This window comes from Cavia porcellus, unplaced genomic scaffold (genome assembly GCF_034190915.1).
Source record: "Cavia porcellus strain 051 isolate PalLab524CR breed Dunkin Hartley unplaced genomic scaffold, mCavPor4.1 scaffold_26, whole genome shotgun sequence".
Lineage (NCBI taxonomy): Eukaryota > Metazoa > Chordata > Mammalia > Rodentia > Caviidae > Cavia > Cavia porcellus.
This window is the reverse complement of record NW_026947509.1, coordinates 27,139,972-27,161,154: the sequence shown is the minus strand read 5'-3', so window position 1 is coordinate 27,161,154 and position 21,183 is coordinate 27,139,972. Positions and strand designations below refer to the sequence as shown.

Here is a 21,183-nt window from a genome sequence, read left to right as displayed (position 1 = left end):
AATCCCTTGATTTTTCATGAGAGCTGGTTCCTTGGGGTCTTCTTCGCGATGGTGATCTTACAAATGTATGTTCTTGTGCATTTTAAATGTGGAAGTACATGAATGTATGAAGTACATAAATGGAAAAAAATAACATTATATAAAAAGATATTTGTTATTTTTCAGGCAATAGTTTAATAAGAATTTCAGTTTTGGGTGCTAAAGGTGTAGCTATTACCTGTTCCTTGAGTTGTTATTTTGTCCTAGAGAAAAATGAGTTTTCTAATTCTTGTATATAAAACCAAAGTAATAATTAATAGGGGCTCTTCATTTGAGGAACAAACAGTTCAATTCCCAAACAGAAGCTTTTGAAAAATTTAATTTCCATTCTTGAACTCACATCAGGTGGTGAACATGACCAACGCCATCTTCCCTGGAATTGTAGAATGAATTAGGTTCATGAACCTAGGCTCCACTCTAGTTACCTCAGATTTAGAAGCCTCTTACAGGTAGCAAGGCACATCTAGGCTGACCTTAGAGCTCACCTGTGGTCTTGTGAGCTCTGGGACCTGCCTGTGAGGCAGGAGGCTAGGGCTTGGCTAAGACTAGCTGGGAAAGTAGATCTAACCTGTTAACTACAAAATCCCAGGCCAGGTATACAGAACGCTTCCCAAAGCTCTGCATATGGACTTCTCCCAAGAGCCTGAGCAGATATCCAGTGGGATGCCAGCCTCAGGAGTGGGAGATGCAAAGAGGACAGTGGCTCCTGAGCTCTAGTTACTGTGTTCCTTCAGGGAACTCCACCCTCATGCTGGAGGGGGTACTTCTTTTCCTACTTTTAGTCATTCAGATTCACCAGGACCTGGAAGGAACTGACTTGGAATGATGAAAATGTCAATGGGAGCTCAGCAATTGACAAGGAAATTCGGTTATTTGCATTGCATCCTGCATTTGAGGTTAACAATGGTGACTGATAGTACCACACCAGGCCATCAGACGCTTGTGTCCATGTAAATATAGCTTACAGATTTTGCATTAATTTATGATTTGATGTTTCCTGAAGAATCCAGCATACCAAATACATCTAATCAGTTTATCATCTCTGCCAAGTCGACCTGGGTCCAGGGCCCACCAGATCTCAAAGTCAAGAAAGACTTAAGCTAAAACTCTGATCTCAAGGAAGTCTGCCAAAGATGTTGAAAAGTTAAAACATTTGATCCAAATTATGGCCACGTCATGGTGGAATAAAGTAGTCATCATTTAAGCAGAGATAAAAGTTATTACTTTATAGGTATATAAAGAGATAAAAGATTTAAAGCAAATGGCTGTTTAAAAAACAAACCGAGACTCAAATACGTAACTCTTTTAAGACTCAATGTTCCTAAGTATCCAAAAACCTTGTAAAAATGATAGACAATACCAGAAATTGTCTTTACAAAGTCTGAAGTTTCTAAGTCCAGGGCAGCAGCCACAGGGCACCTTGCGTGTGACAGTGAGTGCCTGGGAGGCCTGGTTAGACTCCTGCATGTCACCTGAGGGAAGGAGCTTGGATGTCACAGATGTTGGATTGGGCATTGTCACCTCACCTGTGAGTGTCAACAGGAGGGCCTGTGGAAGTGTTTGTTTACACAGCGTGATTCCAAAGCACCAAGAGAATACAAAGAACTGCATTCTCCAGGCCTTCAGACCGACACGTTAGCATTAGGCACAGTGGCAAAGTCGGAATCAGGAGGAAGCCCAGGAGCTGGCTGGGGCCAGGCACAGTCACCAACTCTGAGGACACTGGAGAGCTGGATGCGCTCGGCAGCTAAAGAGTTACAGGGACTGTACATTAAAATCAAAACCTCTTGGGTTTTTCTTAATCACAGTTAAATGTTCAAGAAAAACTTGTTGCTTTAAACATAGGTTTTATGTCAGTGTGTTAAGGCTCCTTTTAAAATAAACCTTATAATCAATTTTCTTTTAAATAGTCAGTTGAGGACAGGGATTTAGCTCAGTGGTTCAAGTGCTTCCCTGGTAAGCGTGAATTTGTGAGTTTGATTCCTGGTACAATAAATAAGTAAATAAATAAAATAAAGTCAGTGGGCTTGCACACAATTATGTTTCCTAAGATTTTTCCTTCACTCATACTTGGTCAGACCCTGCGTGACCTGCTTAAACTTGCATTTTTGACCTGCATTTCTTTCTTGCTTTCCCAGAGCGTCCAGTTGCTCTGTCTCACTATGTTAGGCTTGAACTCATCAGGTAGCCCACGTGGCCCTCAAACACATGGTGATCCTCCTCCCTCAGCCTCCCAAGTGCTAGGAATGCCTCGGTCAGTATACCTGAGGACAAATTCGGTTTTTCTATGGCTTCTTCAAAATTCTTTCTTGCACAGAAAAATTTCCATTTCTAAGATTTCTCACAGAAACGAGTCATGTTTATTACTTCCTTTATATACCTTTCTAATTTCTGCTTTCTTTCTGCATTTGTGTTCCCTTTCTTAAATTTGGATTTCAAAACAATCTGTAAAAATTTTTCAGATTTAGGCCAAATGATCTTTTCCTCAGTAAAAGAAGCTATGCATGGCTTTCTTCTAGTTTTTCTCGTAAAACACATTTTGTATCCTTGTATTCTTTACATAGAGGTTTACACATAGTAGTTAGAAATTGTAACTCTCAGGAGCCTTAATCTCTGGTGAAGATCCAAGAGGAATGAATTCCATGCTATACAGAAGTCACCTACAAAAGCATGTTTTGTAATTTATAGAAACATTCTTTCTCATGGAGCATGTTTCTCAATGTGGAATAGGATCTTGTGGTTAGGGCAGAGGGTCACCAGGACTGGCCTTAGAGTCTGCTGGGGGGATGGGTGGAGGACAGGCGTGGCCTCGGCGTCCATGTCTGGTCCCAGGTTCCTTCCTCTCTGGTGCTGGTGGCCTGCCCTGCCTCCTGGTTGCCAGGGCTGAGCTGATTTGCTCCACTACATTTTGTGACCCTGGTGTTTCTGCCTTTGAACCAGCTGACATGGACCAAATCCCCTTAAAATGTGAGCTAAATTAAATTTCTCCTTCGAGCGACACAAAAAGTGACTACCACAGATATACTTATTAATAGATCCACATATGTTATTTGTATAGAATTCTTTTCTATAGAATTTAAGAAGTTAACAGCCTTCAAATTACAGTTAGTGATAGGTGTTTCAGTATTTTAACTTACTTAGAAATGGCTTGGACAGTTTATGAATACCAGTGATAGCAAATACAACTTTAAAATTTCATATTACATGAAAACTGATTTATATTAAATACTTTTTTATTCACATAATTAATTTGCATTTAATAATTATACCCGGATTACTTATGAAAACTGAACTACTAGGCCAACACAACCTTAATTTCAAGTTTTTTTCCTGTTAAGGAAAAGCCCAAGAAGTTGAGTTTGTGTGTCTGACATAAAGGACACCATCGTATCTCATCTACACAGTTATTATTAAGTTAAACTCGTACTTTTATGGTCTTAAATACCTAAGAGGTAAATATAACCCTACGTGGCCAGCAATCCCAGGCAAAACTATGCTAAGTTTTGAAGGCATCTTCATTGTAGCTTTACTAATGAAGGTAAAATCAGCTTGTTTATCAAGATTCACTGAAGTTAAATGAACTAAAAAATCAGGTGGGTTAATTACTGTGTTAGTAGCTTTCTCAACACTGGGGCACAATACCTGATACCTGGAATTCAGAGGAGGAGAGATTTATTTTGGCTCATGTTTCTGAGGTTTCAGTCCAAGTTCAGCAGGTTTAAACAGAAAAGCACCATAGGAGAAAGGGCTTGGGTGGAGGAGAGGGGCTGACATCATGGCGGCCAGGAAGCAGAGAGAAGAGATGAGCCAGAGAGGGAGGTTCACCCTTCTAGACCACAGCCCCCGGGACCCACCTCCTGGGAACAGACCCTGCCTCTCAACAGCAAGTGGGCTTTATCACCTCTATGATTCAATGGCTTTCCAAAAGCCCCACCTCTCAGTGCATGAAATATTGTAGAATATTCTCCATCTAAACAAAACGTTCCTTCCCTACCTCTGACTCCACCTGGCATGGATGCACTATGAGATCCCTGGCCAGAGGTGCCTCTGCTGCAGATCATGCCAGTCCAGCCCCTCCCCACTCTGCTCCTGCTTAAAGATTAGAGGCTCCTCTGTACCATAGGCCTCATACCTGACATCCACAAACCAAGAACTGGCCTCTATTGTGCTGTGGTCCCCTTCTCCAGGATGATGCTTTGTTACCTTTTCCCAGTTTGGCAGTGACAGCTGAGGGTGGACACTCCTGGGCCCTGCTGCTCTCTCTGGCACTCTCCTTTCTTGCCTGTCTCTGGTCTAGCTTTGATGTACCCCTCTCCACAAGGACCAGGTGCATGCCCAGGACCTGGGATTGGCTGGCCCACAAAGAACAGTGTTCTACATATGGGACCGTCCTTTGTTCCAAGCACCTGGGGGCTTCAGGCCTGGCTGGAAGTCCCTGTGTCCTTAATAGGTGGAGACACATGCACCTGTCTTCACAAACTGCATATTTTGGTGCCTGAATTGCTTTCTCCCTGGCTGCTACCTCCTTGAGTGGGGCTGGGGCTCAGAGATCCTCTGAAGCCTGTTCCAGGTCACAGCACTGATTTCCTGTAGCCAGCAAGACACGTATCCTGAGAATCACTGTCTCTGGGCTGTCTGATGCTGGGCCACCACTCCATATCACAAGGTGCCCTCATCTGCCCTCAGAGCACAGAGCACTGGCCCATTCCTTGTGTGCAGGTCCCACACGTTGCTGACAGTCCAGGAACAGAGACCTCAACTTGGGAAGCAGACACTGGTTTCTGGCCCTCATAGGCACATTCCTCTGGACCATAGGCTGGCTAAGGTGTTGCAGTTGCTTGGTGACACCGATTATGTTTCTGGCTGAGCTTGTGCACGGGGCAGGAGGAGCAGGGAGGTGCCCTCAAGGGGGAGCATGTCGAATGTCTCTTCTTCCTGCATAGTGGGATGAGCACCTGGCTGAGCCATTACTACCCTACCATCACCACCACCAGGGCTGCTCCATGCTCAAAGACTGGCTCTGCGGCTCAGAGGGTGAAGCTGGCAGCATCACTGGGGAGTATGGGTAAGGGAGGCAGAGTGGTTCCATCTCCCTGGCAGCTAGATGAATGAGGGAGAGGAGCAGTTGTTTGAGGCCTGGGCCCTAAGCTGGAATGGTTGTGGGGCTCCCTGATAACCAGTCTAGGGTACCTGCTGGCAGTGGCATTGGGTGGCCACCTGGTGTTCTCTTCTAGCCCACCTGTGTGTGTTATAGGGTTCATGTTGGGCTTGGATTGCAACAGAATGGATACTGAACAGTGTGGACTGACAGAATGTCTGCAGGAGGTCACCCTGGTGGCCATTCAGGCCTGGATGGGCAGAGAACAGCACTGTCACGGCTCTGTGGGTTAAGGTCTTCAGATGTTCAAACCTGGGCTGGCCAGAGAAGGCCGGGTGCGCCTGTGGTTCTATTGGGTATTGGTCTTTTCTTACTAATTTGTAAGAAACTCATCCCTGTGAACACAACTCCTGTAGTCAGCCTTGGCAACGATTTCTGTGTGGGTTGTTTTTTTCAAAATTCTATTATTTCCTAAGGAAAGAAATGAACTTTTATGTGATTAAAATCTGCTAATAAATGTTTGTAAATATTTATATTTATAAATAAATATTTATTTCTTACCACAATGTCCTTTCCTTCCTCAGAAGTCTTTTTGCTGCCAATACTTAAGACAGATTTTCTCCTGGTATAAGGCAGACTTTTAAAGAAGAAAAAACTTCTAGATTTGACCCTGTTTCTTCCTCATTTGTCCAGGAACTGTCAGGTCTGCAGCTGAATCCTGGAGGGGAGGAAGACCCTGCATCTCTCCTTGCTGCAGTAAACAGTACACAGGTCTGGAGGCAGATTTATTTTACATTGATGGGCCTGAGAGGGATTCAGTCAGTCAGCAAAGTATTAGGTCCTGATCTTTGGTGCTTTTATTTTTTTAAATTGTAATTAAGGAGAAAAAGAAAAAAAAAGCAGAAAAAGGGTACAAGTTATACAGAATTTCAGAAAAAAAATAAACATTAGCAAATCACTAGTTAATGGATTACGTATTTTCATCTTAGAAATATTTGTTCAAGTTACAAAATTAAAGCTTATATAGTGGACATTCAAACAGTGAGACCAAACAGTTCTGTTCAATGATCCAACACAACTCAGTAATATCATTGTCTTATCTTATACACTTAAATATACATGCAGTTATATCATTTAGAGCACTTTCTTTTCCTCTCTTTTGTACAATGACTATTACACATTTTGGGTTTTATTGCTCCCACAGTTCTTATTACTTTTTTTGGAAGAGAGTAAAACCAAATGTTACATAACAGAACAGAGTCAGTCAAACCAAAAGGGTGGACATAATAGATAATGTAAAAACATAATACAAGGTGATCAACAATAGTTACCATAATGCCTCCTGCTATCTCTAATAGAATTGCCTATATCATCAGTTATAATAAAATTGAACAAAACAGCAAAGAACGAAACCAAGAAAACCAAAACATTGTAGACATTACAGGTCTTCAGAAGTAGATAATAGTCAACCAGAATGGGTGTCATAATGAATCCCACTATCTTCACAGCTGTTGCCTATACTTTTGAACCTGGTACTATCAAGCAAAACAGAATAGAGGAACATCAGTCAAAACAAGATGGTGAGAGCAATACAGGGCTTCAAATCAAGTTAATAGTAAATCAAAGTGGGTTACTATAATATATCCTGCTATTTATTTATTTTTCCCTTAATTAAAAGGATAAAAATAAAAAAGGAAATAATAAAATGGAGATTGAGATGAAAGAGGGCATAATAACAAAACAGCACAGAAAAAAACATAACCATTTAAGTGAAATAGTGTTTTACCACAAGATAATCCTGACATAAAAGTAGTTACCATATTGTCTCTTTCCTTGAAATCTTTGAGTATAACTTCTTACACTGTAGCATCAAATATATCAAAACAATGTAAACCATTCAAGAGAATGACAGTATTACAGGGTATTTAGAATCAACTAACAGAAAATGAACAATGGTTTCTGTATACTCTCCTTGTCTATAAAAGTTTTTGTTTATACTATCACATATAATAAAATCCAATAAGATACCACATGCTAAGACCAATGGAGACAAAAGAGCAAAAGCTTGATGAGACTTCAAAACAAGATGATACTAAATCAGCATTACCTATTATGACGTCATTTTCTCCAAAATAGCTGTTCCTATCATCCAGTCTTCTCTGCCTCATTTCTGTTGAGCTCTTTTTCTGTCATTAGTTTTCAGTTTGTCTTTTTCATTTTGTTTTCTGCTCCATTTATTGTGGCCTCTCTGCCACTATTTCTGGATTCTTTGTATTTTTCTCTTTTAGAATATCCTGCAGTATTCTCTGTAGAGTTGAATTGGTGGTTGCATATTCCCCTAGTTCCTCTTTATCCTGGAAGCACCTTGTTTTTCCATCGATTTCCAGGTATAGTTGTGCCGGATATAGCAATCTTGGCTGGATATTATTATCTTTCAAAGCTTGAATTATTTCCCCCCATGCTCTTTGTGATTTGATGGTTTGTGCCGAGAAGTCTGCTGTAATTCTGATGGGTGTTCCCTTGTAAGTGGTCTGTTTCTTTTCTCTGACGGCTTTTAATATTCTGTTCTTATATTGGATTTCTGGCACTTTGATTATTATATGTCTGGGTGTAGCTCTGTTTGGGTTGTAGGTGCCTGGGGTCCTGAATGCTTCATACATCTGAGTATCTTTACCTTTTGCTAAATTAGGAAAATTCTCCTGGATTATTTCTGCGAGTAGCTTTTGTAGTTCATTTGTTTGTGTCCCGACTTCTTCTTTTATGTTCTTAATTCTTAAGTTATAGATCCTCTTATCATCTTCTAGTCTTTGTATTATTGCTGTTTGTTGCTTTGTTATTTTTAAGATGTTTTTCATTTCATTCTCCCATATTACAAATCTGGCCTCCAGTTCAGATAATTTGTCCTTAGTTTCTTTCAAGCTGTTATGCCAGTTTTTGATAGAGTTTTTAGTTTCCTGGTAATCTCTTTGAACCTGCTTCACATATTCTATACTTTCTCTATTTTCTCCATCAAACAATTCTCCCCTCTTTTTCTGTTCTTCCATTGCACCATCTGTTTTTTCTTGGGTGGTGCTTAGCATTTCTCTAACTATTCTGCTTATTTCTAGCTTCAGGTCATTAATAACTTCATTCCTGAACTCATCTATGAGGCTCTGGAGATAGCGCTTTATGTCTATTGGTGCCGTGTCTGCTATTGCCTGTTTCTCAGGATTGCGGGCCGAGGGGTCTTTCTTGTTGCTCCCTCTTCCCATATTCTTTGTTCCTTATATATGCAGGTGTATATAGGAGGCCCATCTTCCTTCCCTGTTGGCCACAGTCTGATTGAATTGTGCTGGCTAGGTGTTCCCACCCACCACAGTGCACCGGGGAGTTAGGGACCAGGCAGCCTATGCGGGGCCCACCCCTCCAGGTCACCTTCAGGTGCTGGGACCTGGACTGTGCTAGCCTACTGGGTCTTAGCCAGCAGCGTCACATAGGCTAGGCACTGCTCACCAGTCCCGCTTGAGAGGGGGATATATGGCTGTAGTCACTACAGCGCCCTGTTCCGGCAAATCTGCCTGGTCACAGAATGTCCTCTGTTGGAGCCTCCTAGATTGTGGAAGAGTCCCAGTTTCTCTCACTCACCGCAGGTCGATGCTCGGCTCCCCGCCTGTCCTGCTCTCAACTCCGTTCACCGATTCCCGTTCTCAGAGCTTTCGCGTATCTGTCTCCCTGCCAAGCCGATTCAGACGCAGCTGTGGCGGCAGGAAACCCAAATTGTGGTTTCCAATGGCACGGGCTCCAGCTTCCATGCTGAGGCTTTATCTGTTCCTGTTATAGCACCAGGATTGCATTCCCAGTTGGTATCTCTCAGCCCAGTTTGTTCTTGGGTCAGCAGGGTGTATCTCCTCTCTTGCTTAGGATTCCTCACTCCGCACCATTCCGGGATTCTAAGGTGGGTCTTTCAGAGAGCCTCTGTAGTTGCTGCTATCTGTCCACCATGTTCTCCCCGAAGTCTGATCTTTGGTACTCTAAGGCTTATACCTGCAAGCAAGAAGTACAGAAGCAGAGTATTTGGTGGTTATTGATTGGTTATATCTTAGCTCATTATTACTGATTGGCCTAAAAGAAAACGACATTATATATGTTGTAAGTACACAAATTCAAACTCCAGCCAAGGAGTTATGGGAAATAAGTGCTTGAGATGATGTATGAGTTTAGGGTATGACTGGATAAAGATAATATGTAGCTGGTATTAATAGAAGACAGGAAGACAAATCTGCTTAGGGAGTATAGCTAGTTTCAGGAATTTTAACTCTGAAAAGTGAATTCTTTTCACCCTCAGCAGTGGGAGGGGAGCCCTTGCTGGTCCTTGTATGCTTACCAGGCTATGTCCAGGGGCTTTGAGGGTGGGTGAGTGAGATGGGACTGGTCCTTTTGCATACCCAGTTGGGCTGCCAGGGTCTGCCTGGGGATGGAGGAGGAGAGGCCCAGAGAGGAGCTCAGCTTCCCACACTCTAGCCCAGGAGGTGACCCAGCTGTTCCTGAGAATGGAACAATTAAATCCTTTGACTGAGGTGAGGGGCAAGGGTGTGGCCCACACTGGGAGCCAGCAGGTGAGATTCTTGAGACTTAAGATGGCACTTGGCCACAGTGGCCACACCCCACATGGTGCCTCCGCCCCATCCCAGGCAGCTGACAGCTGGGGGAGCCTGGCGGGCGGGACCTGAGGCCACTCAGACCTCACCTGCTGGTGCCATTGCTGGAGTCCTAAGGCAGCATGGTGTCTCTGCTGGGTGGCTTTCAGAGGTGAGACATGGGTGCAGGGTGGCACAGTGGATCAAGGTGCTTTGCTCCCTGGGTGTCTTGAGAAGCCTGGAGAGAAGAGTTTGTCTTAAAATTCTGCTTGGATTTGGGAATTTTACCTCTAAGGTTTCTCTAAGTTTGGCCTCTTTTTGTTTCATTTTAGATGGCAGAGAAACCCCTCCCTGTCCTACTCAGAGTTGGGTGGTTGTGGGTACCTGGGGCCTGGGGACCCATGAGGTTGGGGTGGCCTGGGGTCTGGGTGATGTCTCTGTCCCAAGACTAGGTTTGTACTTAGAGAACAGTCTTTGGCCGGAGTCCCTCACATCTGTGCATTTCAGGATGCTCAAAAGCAGGGAGTGGGGCCTTGGAGAGGGTAGGGTCCCTGTCTTCACCTCTGTGCGGGGGACTGATGATGTACACCTCCCCAGGGGATAGGGAGAGTTAGGTTTTCCTTCTGTCTAGGCGGGACAGAGGCAGGGGTGCTTTAGATACCTTGCAGTCTACTCCCGTGGCTTCTCTGGTGTTTTGGGGGTTCCTGGAGGGTGGAGCCTCCACCACTTCCCATATCCTGACTCTAGCCAATTTTGCATACGTGACTTGTGAGGACACTTGTGATGGTGTCCCCAGGTTCCCTCCAGCTCAGAGCCTCTGATCCCTGCCCCCCATAACCAGGAGTTGCCACCATATCTTATTTTAAACTCTGTACAGGTAATGGTAGTGGACAGCTGGTCTTCCTGAAGCTAGCTGTGATCAGTCCTGAGAAAGGGCCAAGCTCCCATGCAGCCTGAAAGGGCTGTTGCCTGGGGAGCTGGGGACATCTGGACACTGATCTGGGATCTTGTCTTTGCTGCTGCAGAATGGGTTTCCTGCAGTGCGTGCTAGGGTTTACATCCTTCAAGTCCTTGGCCTTGGGGGCTCTGGGTGCTCTTGACTCCTGGAGCTCATGGGTCCTAGTTATGTTGAGTCATTTCCTGGCCCTGCACAGCACCACCCAATGAGCTCCTGTCCACTGTCCTAGGACTGTACATGCAGGAGGTTTGGCTCCAGGCCCAGGGCATTTGGTTAGCAAAGCAAGGAGTGATAGATGTGGGGACCCAGGGATGGGGTGGGCACCACAACCAGGCAGGGGCATCTGTAGCTGTGGCCAGTTGGAGGAGCCACATGCAGCAGAGATGAAAGACCACTGGCCTGCATGGGTCCCAGTCCTGTCCACTGATTGTGGTAAATCCAGTTTGCTAGTAAAGATAGCAGAGACACAGAGTCTATGCCTGGAATCCCCTAGGCTGAAAGTTGCCCATCAGGGCCCTACCTGCCAGCACTCCTGGCGATGATGCCTCAGGCACAAAGTCTCACTACTAGGTTCATGGTGACCCCAACTTGGAGGCATCCTCAGTAGGCTCCATTGCTGTCAGGGACTCTGGTCTGTGGCTGTGGGCCATGCTGAAATATGCCTTCCAGGAGTCTCACCAACGGACAGGACTCTGTGGCCCTGTGACGGGCTGTAGCCTTGAGGCTGTGTGGCTCTACTCCTGGGGTTGGTAGAGTGTGGAAGCTTGGCCAGCTTGCCAGTGTCGATACTGGTGGTCATGTCTGGGTGGGATAGGGAACTAGAAGAACCTCTTGAGAAGGCAGAGGCTAACTCCCTGTCTGGGAAGCCCCAGCCTGAGCTCCTCACTGAGAAGTCAATGTCTTCCAGATTGGTTGGGTCCCCACCTGAGGTTGAGTCTAGGAGAGGAGTAGCTCTGGCCATAGGAGTCACCATGAAAAAGCCTGGCTTGTGTCTGAATTAGGTATAGAGCCTGATGACCTGTCTCATACCCCAGCCAAGTGGGTGATGTGCTGGTAGGTGCTGGGATGTCACCCCAACCTGTCAGTGGCCCATGTTCAGATCTGGGTGACCCCTGACCTGGGATGCAGACAGGTCCTCATGGGGAATGTATGTGGTGCAGACCCCATGGTAGGGGAAGGCTGCTCAGGTGGTGCCTGGGGATAGAAAGCCTCAGTTTCCCCATTCATTAGTGGCTAAGCCCTTGCTGAAATAAACATCCAGAAAGGTGTAGTTGGATAAAACATTCCAGGTGGCCCTGGGCCCACCAGTTCCCTCTCCCTTTGAAGGTATGGTTATGACTCACACAGTCTCTGATATAGGACCATCCACCTCTCCTTGGTTACTGGCCAGTGGTGCAGGCTCTGGGTCCTGTGTGGCCTTGGGTGGGTCCTCTGGGCACCTGTGTGTGGAGGCTTAAACTGCCTGCTGCTGTGTTGTAGTGACAACATGTCTGGGGATGCAAAGGTTTGGGGCTCCTGCCAGGCAGGTCTGGAGACAGTGTGAACAATCTGGCATAGGGCCTTCTTTCCCGTGAGCAGCAGGGTTCCTACCCCTACTGTGCCTCTCAGCCTGGAAGGCTATGAGAAGCTCCAGGGTGGGTAGGGTTGTCAGTCCTGGGCAAGCCTTTGTCCCTTCATTGCCTCTCCCTGGGAGGAAGGGACTGTAGGGTGAAAGTGGTCATGGCAGCTGCCCCTCAGCACCCACAGGCAGACAGAACTAGCTGTTCCTGAAAATCATTATGGACAAATTACAGGCCCTGGAGCGAAGCCCCAGGCCACAGTGAGCTGAGGGCTTCAGTGGGTGTCAGGTCCCCTGCTGCTGGCTGGCTAGATTGCCTTTTCTGATGGAGGCAACACAAATTTAAAATTTAAAAGTAAATAGTAATTCCTTCTCAGGATGAAGATAGATGAGGGCATGGGGTTGTTTGGGTTGATATCATGGTCATACCAAGAGGATGTGTGGTGGGTGCATCCATGGCACCCAGGCTCTCAAGAAGGGCGGCCACACAGCCCAGGCAGGAGACTGAGCAGCACCACTTCCTTGAGTCCATCCTGGGGCCTCCTGGAGTCTGGGAGCCCCGTGCACAAGCTTGCTGGCCTTACCACAGAGAAGAAATGTCTGTGGCCTTTAATGCAGGGAGCCGCCCGCATTGACAGCCAGTCAGGTATCAGTTGGCCACCTTCCTGGTTAGCATTCAGTTGGGATGGTGGCAGCAAGCTTGTTAAACTTTTAAGAGGTTCATCTCTGTCTCAAGGGTAGATTCACAGCCAAGAGATGCTTAAGTCTATGTCCTAAGGGGAGAATTAGTTTTCCTTTTTGTACCTGGGAAATGCTATTTACTTTTTAACTTTGTTTTTGTCCTTCCACAGATGAGAGAGGTTAGACTCGCTGGGGTGGTGTGCAGGTCTCTGGGCTGTGGCTCTTGTGTCCCCTCCTCAGGCAGGTAGTGGGTTTGCAGGGTGGTGTGTGTAGCTAGAGTAGGGTCAGGTGACCAGCTGGGCACATCCTCAATCTCTGCCCCAATGCCGGGTCTCAGGACTGCTCCTGCCTGGGCAGTCTTTTGGTGGACCATCAGATGGCCAGTGTGTGCTGGGCGGCAACTTGTTCATGTTTGAGGAAGGGCTTTATCTGGAACAAATAAATGTAGGGCCAAGTAAGTGACAGGTAAGTCCCCGCAGGGCTCTTATCAGATGGGTTAAATCCTAACTATATGGGGCTGTAAAACCTTCCGTCCCTCAGGCACAGGCTTCACAGCCACCTTCCCAGGAGCTACTGTCTAAGCTACTGTGTATGGCTCCTTGGTGACTTAGGACCTGACTCAGGGTAGTCCTGTAGGGATGGAGAGCAGTCATCCCCTTTCACTCAGAGGTGGCACCCCCAACAGGGATGCTGACCATCATTGTTGGCCACTCACTTTTCTCCATCTGTCCTTTCCTGCCCTGGGCCTGAGCACCCACAAAGTTTCTGTACACCGCAAATGTGAAGCCCACAAAGGCCCCTTGGTCCACTGTGGCCCAGGGAGATGTTCCAGGCTGCTCTGAGCTGTGGCCAGAGGTCTTTGGGGGAAAGTGTGGAGGTAAGGGTATTAGGCCTGCAGGATGAAAGTGTGGCTAGAGGGGAGCCTTGCAGGGCTGGATGGGGGTACTGCCCTGGGGCTCGGAACTGTCATGTATGCACTTAAGGAACTTCTCATCCTCCCATCTGCATTTCTGAGACCCATACTTTTGGAATGGAAAACAGGAGAGCACATGGAACAGGAGGTGACTTGTAAAGCTGTGGCTACCACCTGGACACATGGGTGTGGCCTTGGTGGTGATTCTCTTGCATGTCCAGCCCAACTCTGGCCAGTGAGAAGGCCCAGGAGCACCCAGTACTCAGACTAGGAATCTTCTGTAGGGCCTTTGCCCAAACGTGAGCCTCTTGCATCAGAAATGTGAGGGCCTTGTTCTGGTCAGCAAGGTAGGGAACCCTATCTCACTGCTTGCTGCTCCTGCTCTCCCATCCTGAGTAGATGCATGTGCCCCACCATGCCAGATACCTGCCTTAGTCCATTGTCAGCCAGTCAGTTGCTAGCAGGATTAGGGTTAGGGTTAGGGTTAGACTACCACCTATGTCCTTCCAGGAAAGGGGCGGAGTATAAGACATGAACTGTGTGTCCTTTAGCAGGGTGCCAACCCATCACTGGGTTCAATATCATGACTTCCTCCAGCTCTTGTCACCCTTACATACTGGCACCAGTTGGTGCTCTATGATGGGTTTAGGTGTGCAGTACAGTCATGGGGTCTTGGAGCTTGACACTGGCCTGTGTCTCTCTCCCTGTCCACCTGGCCCTTGTACCCTGTTCTCCTGGTCCTGGATAGAGTGGGCTGAGCTGGGTGTGGTGGTGTGACAGGGTCAGGACCAGGATGAGGGAGGGTTGTGTGGGCCTTTGTGACACTGAGGTTCACGCACAGGTCGCTCTGGACCATCCTCCTCCTTGTGGTGTTGGCTGTGCTCCTGCTGGTTGGCCTCCTACATACTCATGTCAAGCTGTTACTGCCGTAAGTCCAGTGTGGGGTCCCTGTACCCTAGGAGAAGTCCCTACCTCTGCAATCCTAAGGGCTGGGCTAGGACTTCATGCTGTCCACTATGGGGCATCAGCACCTGCTGGCAGCCTGGGGCAGGTCATATGTCCCCACTGAGCTTCTATTTCCCATACTGGAAAGGCCAACGGGCCTTCCTGGGAGATGTTAGTGTCCCGGGCCCCCTGAAGAGGTAGCCTGGCCCTCAGTGTGAGGTCAGGGAGGGTGAAGGTCAAACCTGTGTTTTCTTACTGCCAGAATCCCACAAGTAATCTTCCCAGCTGATGGCACTTCTGGCAAGAAGCCCCAACTCTGCACGTGCTCCTGCCCATCCCTTGGTTCCCAGGCCAGTGCAGGGCTCTGGACCTTGCCCTCTGGCATTGGGGTAGGGAGGACCCAGCACCTGTCCACTTTGGCCCCATGTTGGGCTGGCTTCAATTCACGGCCCTTCTGTCCCAGGATGAAGGCTTGGGGTCAGCTTGGGAATAATGGATGTGTGGCTGAGGTCAGTGGGCCAGTGCTATGTGGGTACCTTGATACCAAGGAGCAGGTTGTAAGTCTGAGAGGTGTTTGAGCTGGCGCTGAGCCTGCAGGCTGGGAAATCATCTGTCCCAGTGGGCCTCCTGGGCTGCAGGGTGAGGGGGGCTGTAGACAAGGGCCACAATGATGGGGCTGGGATTGGGGATTCAGGTCGGGGGTGTGGAGAGAAGGGCTGTCAGGGCATGGTTCTGCAAATGGCACATTGCCAAGGTTGAGCCTTCCTGCGCCCTCCGTCCAGCCAGCTCAGGGCTGAGGTGGAGAGGCCACCTGTTACCAACATCATGTTCCTCAAGACACACAAGACAGCTAGCAGCACAGTGCTCAACATCCTCTACCGCTATGCTGAGACGCACAACCTGTCTGTGGCGCTGCCTGAGGGCCGCAGTTTCCACCTGGGCTTCCCCTGGCTCTTCGTGGCACGTTACGTGGAGGGTGCTCTGCAGGCTGGGCCTCACCCTGGGCCTCCTCGACAATTCAACATCATGTGCAACCACCTGCGGTTCAACCTGCCAGAGGTAGGGTCCTAAGGCTGGGCAAAGTGGGGACTACAGGTTCAGGGTGGCAGAAGCCAGGAAGTGGAGCAGAGTTCTTACTCCAGGCTGCCAGGGGCCTGCAGTTGCTCTTGGAATGAGATCCAGCAACCTGCAGTCCTCTGCCTGGCACCGGTAGTTCTGTCTGGTTCCTATGCCTGCAGCTCTTTCTGCTCTGGACCTTGGTACCAATACTCTGGTGAGGATGTGCCTCACAGAAATCCCTCCTGGTCATCTGGGTCTCTGCTGAGGGATCAGCTCTTCCGAGGCTCCACTGATTTTCCTTCCAAACAGAATTGTGTGTGTGGTATGACTTGGCACAGGTGCAGCCCAGAACACAGGCTTTCTGGGTGGTGGGCTGCACGGAGGCCTGGACTGGCAGGGCGGGGCTGGGCGGGGAGAGGTGATGCGGGAGGAGAGTAGCACGTGGCTGTGCTGGTGGAGACAGGCAGCCCAGGGGTGTCCTGGACTGTCACCCCAGTGAGTAACATGGGAATCCCTATGGGAAACAGGAGTGAGGAGGAACTCAGATGCCAGAGATTCGCAGGCTGTGCCCGGCCTCCCTGCAGCAGCATGGCTGTCTAGCTGATTGCCCTGAGGCATGAGGGCATCAGGAGGGCGCTTTCTGTGTACCTGGGCCCCGTCATCTCCGCAAGCCTGTAGCACTTCCCGCTGTGTCTCCACAGGTGCAGAAGATCATGCCCAAGGACACCTTCTACTTCTCCATCCTTCGGCACCCGGTCACCCAGCTCGAGTCCTCCTTTATCTACTATAAGAACTATGCACCTGCTTTCCGCGCTGCTAGCAGCCTGGAAGCCTTCCTGAAGGCGCCGCACCGCTTTTACAACAGCAGTGCCGGGCTGGAGAACGTGTATGCGCGCAATAGCATGTGGTTTGACCTGGGCTTCAACAGCGATGCTGCTGCTGATGACGCATACGTGCGTGCTCGCCTGGTGGAGGTGGAGCAGCGCTTCCAGTTGGTGCTAATCGCCGAGTACTTTGACGAGTCCATGGTACTGCTGCGGCGCTTACTGCACTGGCAGCTGGATGATGTGGTAGCCTTTCGGCTAAACGCGCGCAGCCCGCACAGCGTGGTGAGCCTGTCTCCCCAGGGCCGGGAGCGCGCGCTGAGCTGGAGCGCCCTGGACTGGCGCTTGTACATGCACTTCAACCGCACTTTCTGGACGCGCGTGCGCGCTGAGCTGGGCCCGCGCCGCCTGCGCGCAGAGGTGGAGCAGCTGCGTGCTCGCCGCCTGGAGCTCCAGACTCTATGTTTGGAGGAAACAGCGCCTCGCAGCGGGGCGAGCATTGCAGACCCGCGGCTGCGCCCCTACCAGTCTGGTGATGCAGACATCCTGGGATATGTCCTGCGGCCGGGGCTGGACAACGCCACGCTACATCTGTGCCAAAGGATGGTGATGCCTGAGCTACAGTACATGGCCCGACTGTACACGCTGCAGTTCCCCCAGAAACCCCGTAAAAGCATACCCTTCCTGGAGAACTAGGGACCTTGGGGCCTGCCCCTTTCCAGCCTTCCTTGGACATCCAGGCCGCAGACCCTCAGGCTGACCCACCAGGGGCACAGTCCACCTGTCCCTGCGGTGAGAGGGCTTCCAGGGGATATGCTTGACAGGCAGACTGGGCTGTGGTCCCAAAGGACCTCAGAGCGTTTCCCAGAACTTCCTTGACCCAATGTGGCACTGATTCTCAGGGAAGAACCCAGGACCACTCTCAGAGCTGGACCTGCAAACGGCAGCGTGGTGAGCAGTTTATTTCTGACTGAAAACGGTTTAGTTTAGATTTAGAGACCATACCAATGTTATACTAAGATGTTAAAGATTAAAATAATTGATTAAAAGATAACAAGAATAGTTACTTAAAAAGATAGTTATTAGTAATATTGTCATTCAGTACTGAGCTCATTACCCTAGTCACCAAGCACCAACCACATAGTTATAAATTAACTGACCGCGTCGGTTTGCTGTTCTGTAATGCGTCATCCCCTCCACCTTAGTGACCTGTGTGCTATGTCAACTTTTGTTCCCCTTGTAAGAGACAAATGATGCTGTGTTAACCATTCTTCCCTTCAGGAGAGACAAATGTTCCTGGAATTGGCGGACCAAGGGCTATGAATTGGCTAACCACCCACTGTGAAATGCCTCTTACCTCAAGCAAAGGGGAACAAAGGCCCACCTTATTTCTGTTTCCCATCACTATGTACTTAATGATCAATGAGCTAATCATAAATGGACTATAAAAATCAGTCAAAACTCTAACTCAGTTGCACAGCTTTGCAAATTCCATCTGCACTGTGTCACTGGGCCAGCTAAAATAAAAGCGCTTCTTTTGAAAAAGAGGTCTTGCACCGTTTGTCATCTTGGGGTCTTGCCCTGTTTTTCATCATGGGGCCCTGTTTTTTGAGTAGAGTACAACATTTGCGGCCTCGTCCGGGATTACATGGGGACCCCTCCCCACATTTTTTCACCGATTGATTGGCTTGAAACATCTGTAAGTATTTGGATCTTTTGTTCTTTGTAATTTGAGTGCGCACCTTTGAAGTTGTAGAGGAGCTGGCTGGTTCCTTTTGCACCGGAGCGGGACGCCCTCCGGGACAGGGCTTCTAGCCCATTTGTGATTTGGGATTTTTTATCGATTTGGTTTTGTGCTTGGTATGTTTTTACGGTGGAGCCATTTGTTCATTTCAATCTGTTACCTCAATACTAGCATTTAGATTTCTTTTTTCTCTGAAACTACTGTTGCAGGTTCCATGCGGCTTATTGGACTTAAGGGTCATAATAAAAATTTATTTCCCTTTAGGTCGCTGAACCATGGACAAAAAATCCTTTGTTTGTGTCTTTAATGTTGGTCTTGTCTTTTGTGGCACCTTGTTTAATGTTTTAATCCTCAACTGATTATGTACAACCTTGGCATGCCTTTAAAAGTATTTTATACATATATACATGTATATTTACACACACACACACACACACACACACACACACACATATATATATATATATATATATATATGTTTATGGTTTTTATGATCATACTGGCTTTACCAAATAAAGCCAGGTCATACTGTTATTGAGCCAGTTTAAAAAGTTACAGTGTTTAAAGTATAACTTTTAAAGGTGGTAAAAAGACATAAAATGATTTAATATATTTTAGATTACTAAGAAAGTCACTTAAAGGATTTTGTTAAAAATTTTAATGTTGTCTAAAAAGCTAAAAAAAGGTAATTGACTGGTAATAAACAGAAACAGAAAAACAGAAAAACAAATGTGTTCAGAATTTGATAGTATTGGATCAGTAAACCTTTACTGCAAAATGTTTCCATTAAAAGGAGATTATATTCTAAAAAGGGGAGGACAAACTGGAGCCCTTTGTCATCCTAAGTTTATATAATGATAAAAAGTCAGTGTTGACCATATATAAAATATATTTGCCTATGAAAATAAAAATTAAAAGGACTGTAATTCTCAGTCCCATCCAGACTAGAAGCCATCAGTGTTCAGAATTGCTGGACTCCTCTTCCTCACCCCCCTTTTACTAAGGACCCTCGGGGCCTCATTTCTCTTTTGAAATTTGTCTTCTCCATTCATCACCCCACTTGGGATGACTGCCAGCAGATTTTGCAGGTTTTGTTTACAGTAAAAGAGAAAAAAAAAACCATTCATGTTTTGGGATAAAAAACAAGTGTACATTCCAAATAGTTGTGTTTTCCCTTTGTCCCGCCCTGATCGGATAACCAGAGGTAAAAAGGCTCTCCTTCAGTATCGCCAGTTGTTCTCAAAAGCCTTTAAGGGCTGCCAGAAAACCCACCAATTTGTCCAAGGTAGCAGAGGTGAGACAATTGGATGATAAGTCTCCCTCAGGGTTTCTGGAGAGATTGCTAGAGGCCTATTACATTTGTACACCTGTAGATCTGGTAGCACCTAAAAAGACAAGGGCGTTAATAATACCTTTGTATCTGTTGGCACCTGATATTAAGTGAAAGTTGCAAAGACTTGAGAGATTTAAAAAAATGCCTCTAAGTTAGTTATTAGAGTTTGCTTAAAACTGACTCTTTCCTCCCAGCTGATGCAAGCCATTGAACAGATTCCAGTTCCTGTGACTAAAAAGCAAGTATAAAAATTTCTAGGAACCATAGGATATTGCCTGCCTTAGATTACAGACTCATGAGACCAGGCTTTTCAGCAATTAAAATCAGCCTTAACAAAAGCTCCAGTTCTGGCTCTGTCAAAGTTGCAAAAACCTCTTTCCCTCTATGTTGATAAAAAACAAGGGATAACAAAAGGAGTACTGACCCAGAGTTTAGGACCATGGCAAAGGCCTATTGCCTATATTTCCAAGAAACTTGATAATGTGGCAGCCCAATGGCTGCTTTGCCTGAAGATGATTGCCTCAGTGGCCCTCCTGGTAAAAATGGCCCAAAAGGTGACATTTGGACAAAAACTTTTAATTATCTCCTCTCATTCACTGGAGATTCTCATCAAAGCTTCACTGGATGGATGGCTGCCTTCAGGCATTACTTCTGGATCTGACTACCATCAGTTTCAAGGGGACAGTGTCTTTAAACCCAGATACTCAGCTGCCTGATGATGACCTCTCCTTGCCCTTCTGATCATTTCATGGGGCTTCGACCAGACTTGACAGATGAACCACTCTCCGGAGTTCCATCATATTTCTCTGATGGAAGCAGTCACATCTATCAAGGTAAGCAGATCATGGGAGCCGCTGTTACAGACTCTCAGATTCTATGGGAACAAACCTTGGAGCCAAAAACATCAGCCCAATGGGCTGAACTCATTGCCCTCACTGAGGCCCTCAAGTTGTCAGACTGATAGCAGATATGCATTTGCTACTAGCCATGTTCATGGGGCCATTTATCAGGAATGAGTTTCATTGACTTAAGGTGGCCAAAAGATAAAAATAAATTTTGGATTTGTTAGCTGCCATTTGGATGCCAAGAAATATGGCTATTAAATAATCTAACAGACACAGCTACCCAAAGAGCAGCCACAAAATCAGTGGGGATTGAGACAATCCCAGCATTGCTACTGATTCCACCCACTCTGTCAAAGCCCTTTTGCACTCAAAAAGACTTATATTTGGCAGCTCAACTCCAAACAAAGTCTGATATCCCTGGGGGCTGGTACCAACTGCCTGATAATTGAGTCCTCCTCCTCGAGGCCTTAAGATAAAAACTCATCCAACAAGCTCATTAGTCCACTCACATGGGAGGATCAAAACTCGCTGCTCTTTTTGAGATCATTTCTTTTTTTTTTTTTTTTTTTT

At 47.0% G+C, this 21,183-nt stretch overlaps 1 protein-coding gene across 2 annotated transcripts; it reads left to right on the top strand.

The window, feature by feature from the left end:
* The first annotated feature begins 9,822 nt into the window (after positions 1-9,822).
* On the top strand, positions 9,823-18,236 carry LOC100729186 (galactose-3-O-sulfotransferase 2-like). Of its 2 annotated transcripts, XM_063236948.1 has the most exons (5): positions 9,874-9,925; positions 14,705-14,791; positions 15,071-15,317; positions 15,591-15,867; positions 16,569-18,236. In XM_063236948.1, the coding sequence occupies exons 3-5, from the start codon at positions 15,301-15,303 to the stop codon at positions 17,385-17,387; spliced, it is 1,113 nt and encodes a 370-aa protein (XP_063093018.1). In that variant the 5' UTR covers positions 9,874-9,925; positions 14,705-14,791; positions 15,071-15,300; the 3' UTR covers positions 17,388-18,236. The 2 variants fall into 2 exon arrangements, with proteins under 2 accessions (XP_013012754.2, XP_063093018.1); XM_013157300.3 differs by lacking the exon at positions 15,071-15,317 and having other exon boundaries at positions 9,823-9,925.
* Positions 18,237-21,183: the final 2,947 nt, after the last annotated feature.

Excerpts from the sequence above, each read along its gene's own strand:
- LOC100729186 (XM_013157300.3), top strand. The coding sequence starts at position 9,897 with ATGGTGTCTCTGCTGGGTGGCTTTCAGAG. Across the intron at positions 9,926-14,704 it reads CTGCTGGGTGGCTTTCAGAG|GTCGCTCTGGACCATCCTCC; the intron begins GTGAGACATGGG and ends GTTCACGCACAG. Across the intron at positions 14,792-15,590 it reads CATGTCAAGCTGTTACTGCC|CCAGCTCAGGGCTGAGGTGG; the intron begins GTAAGTCCAGTG and ends CCCTCCGTCCAG.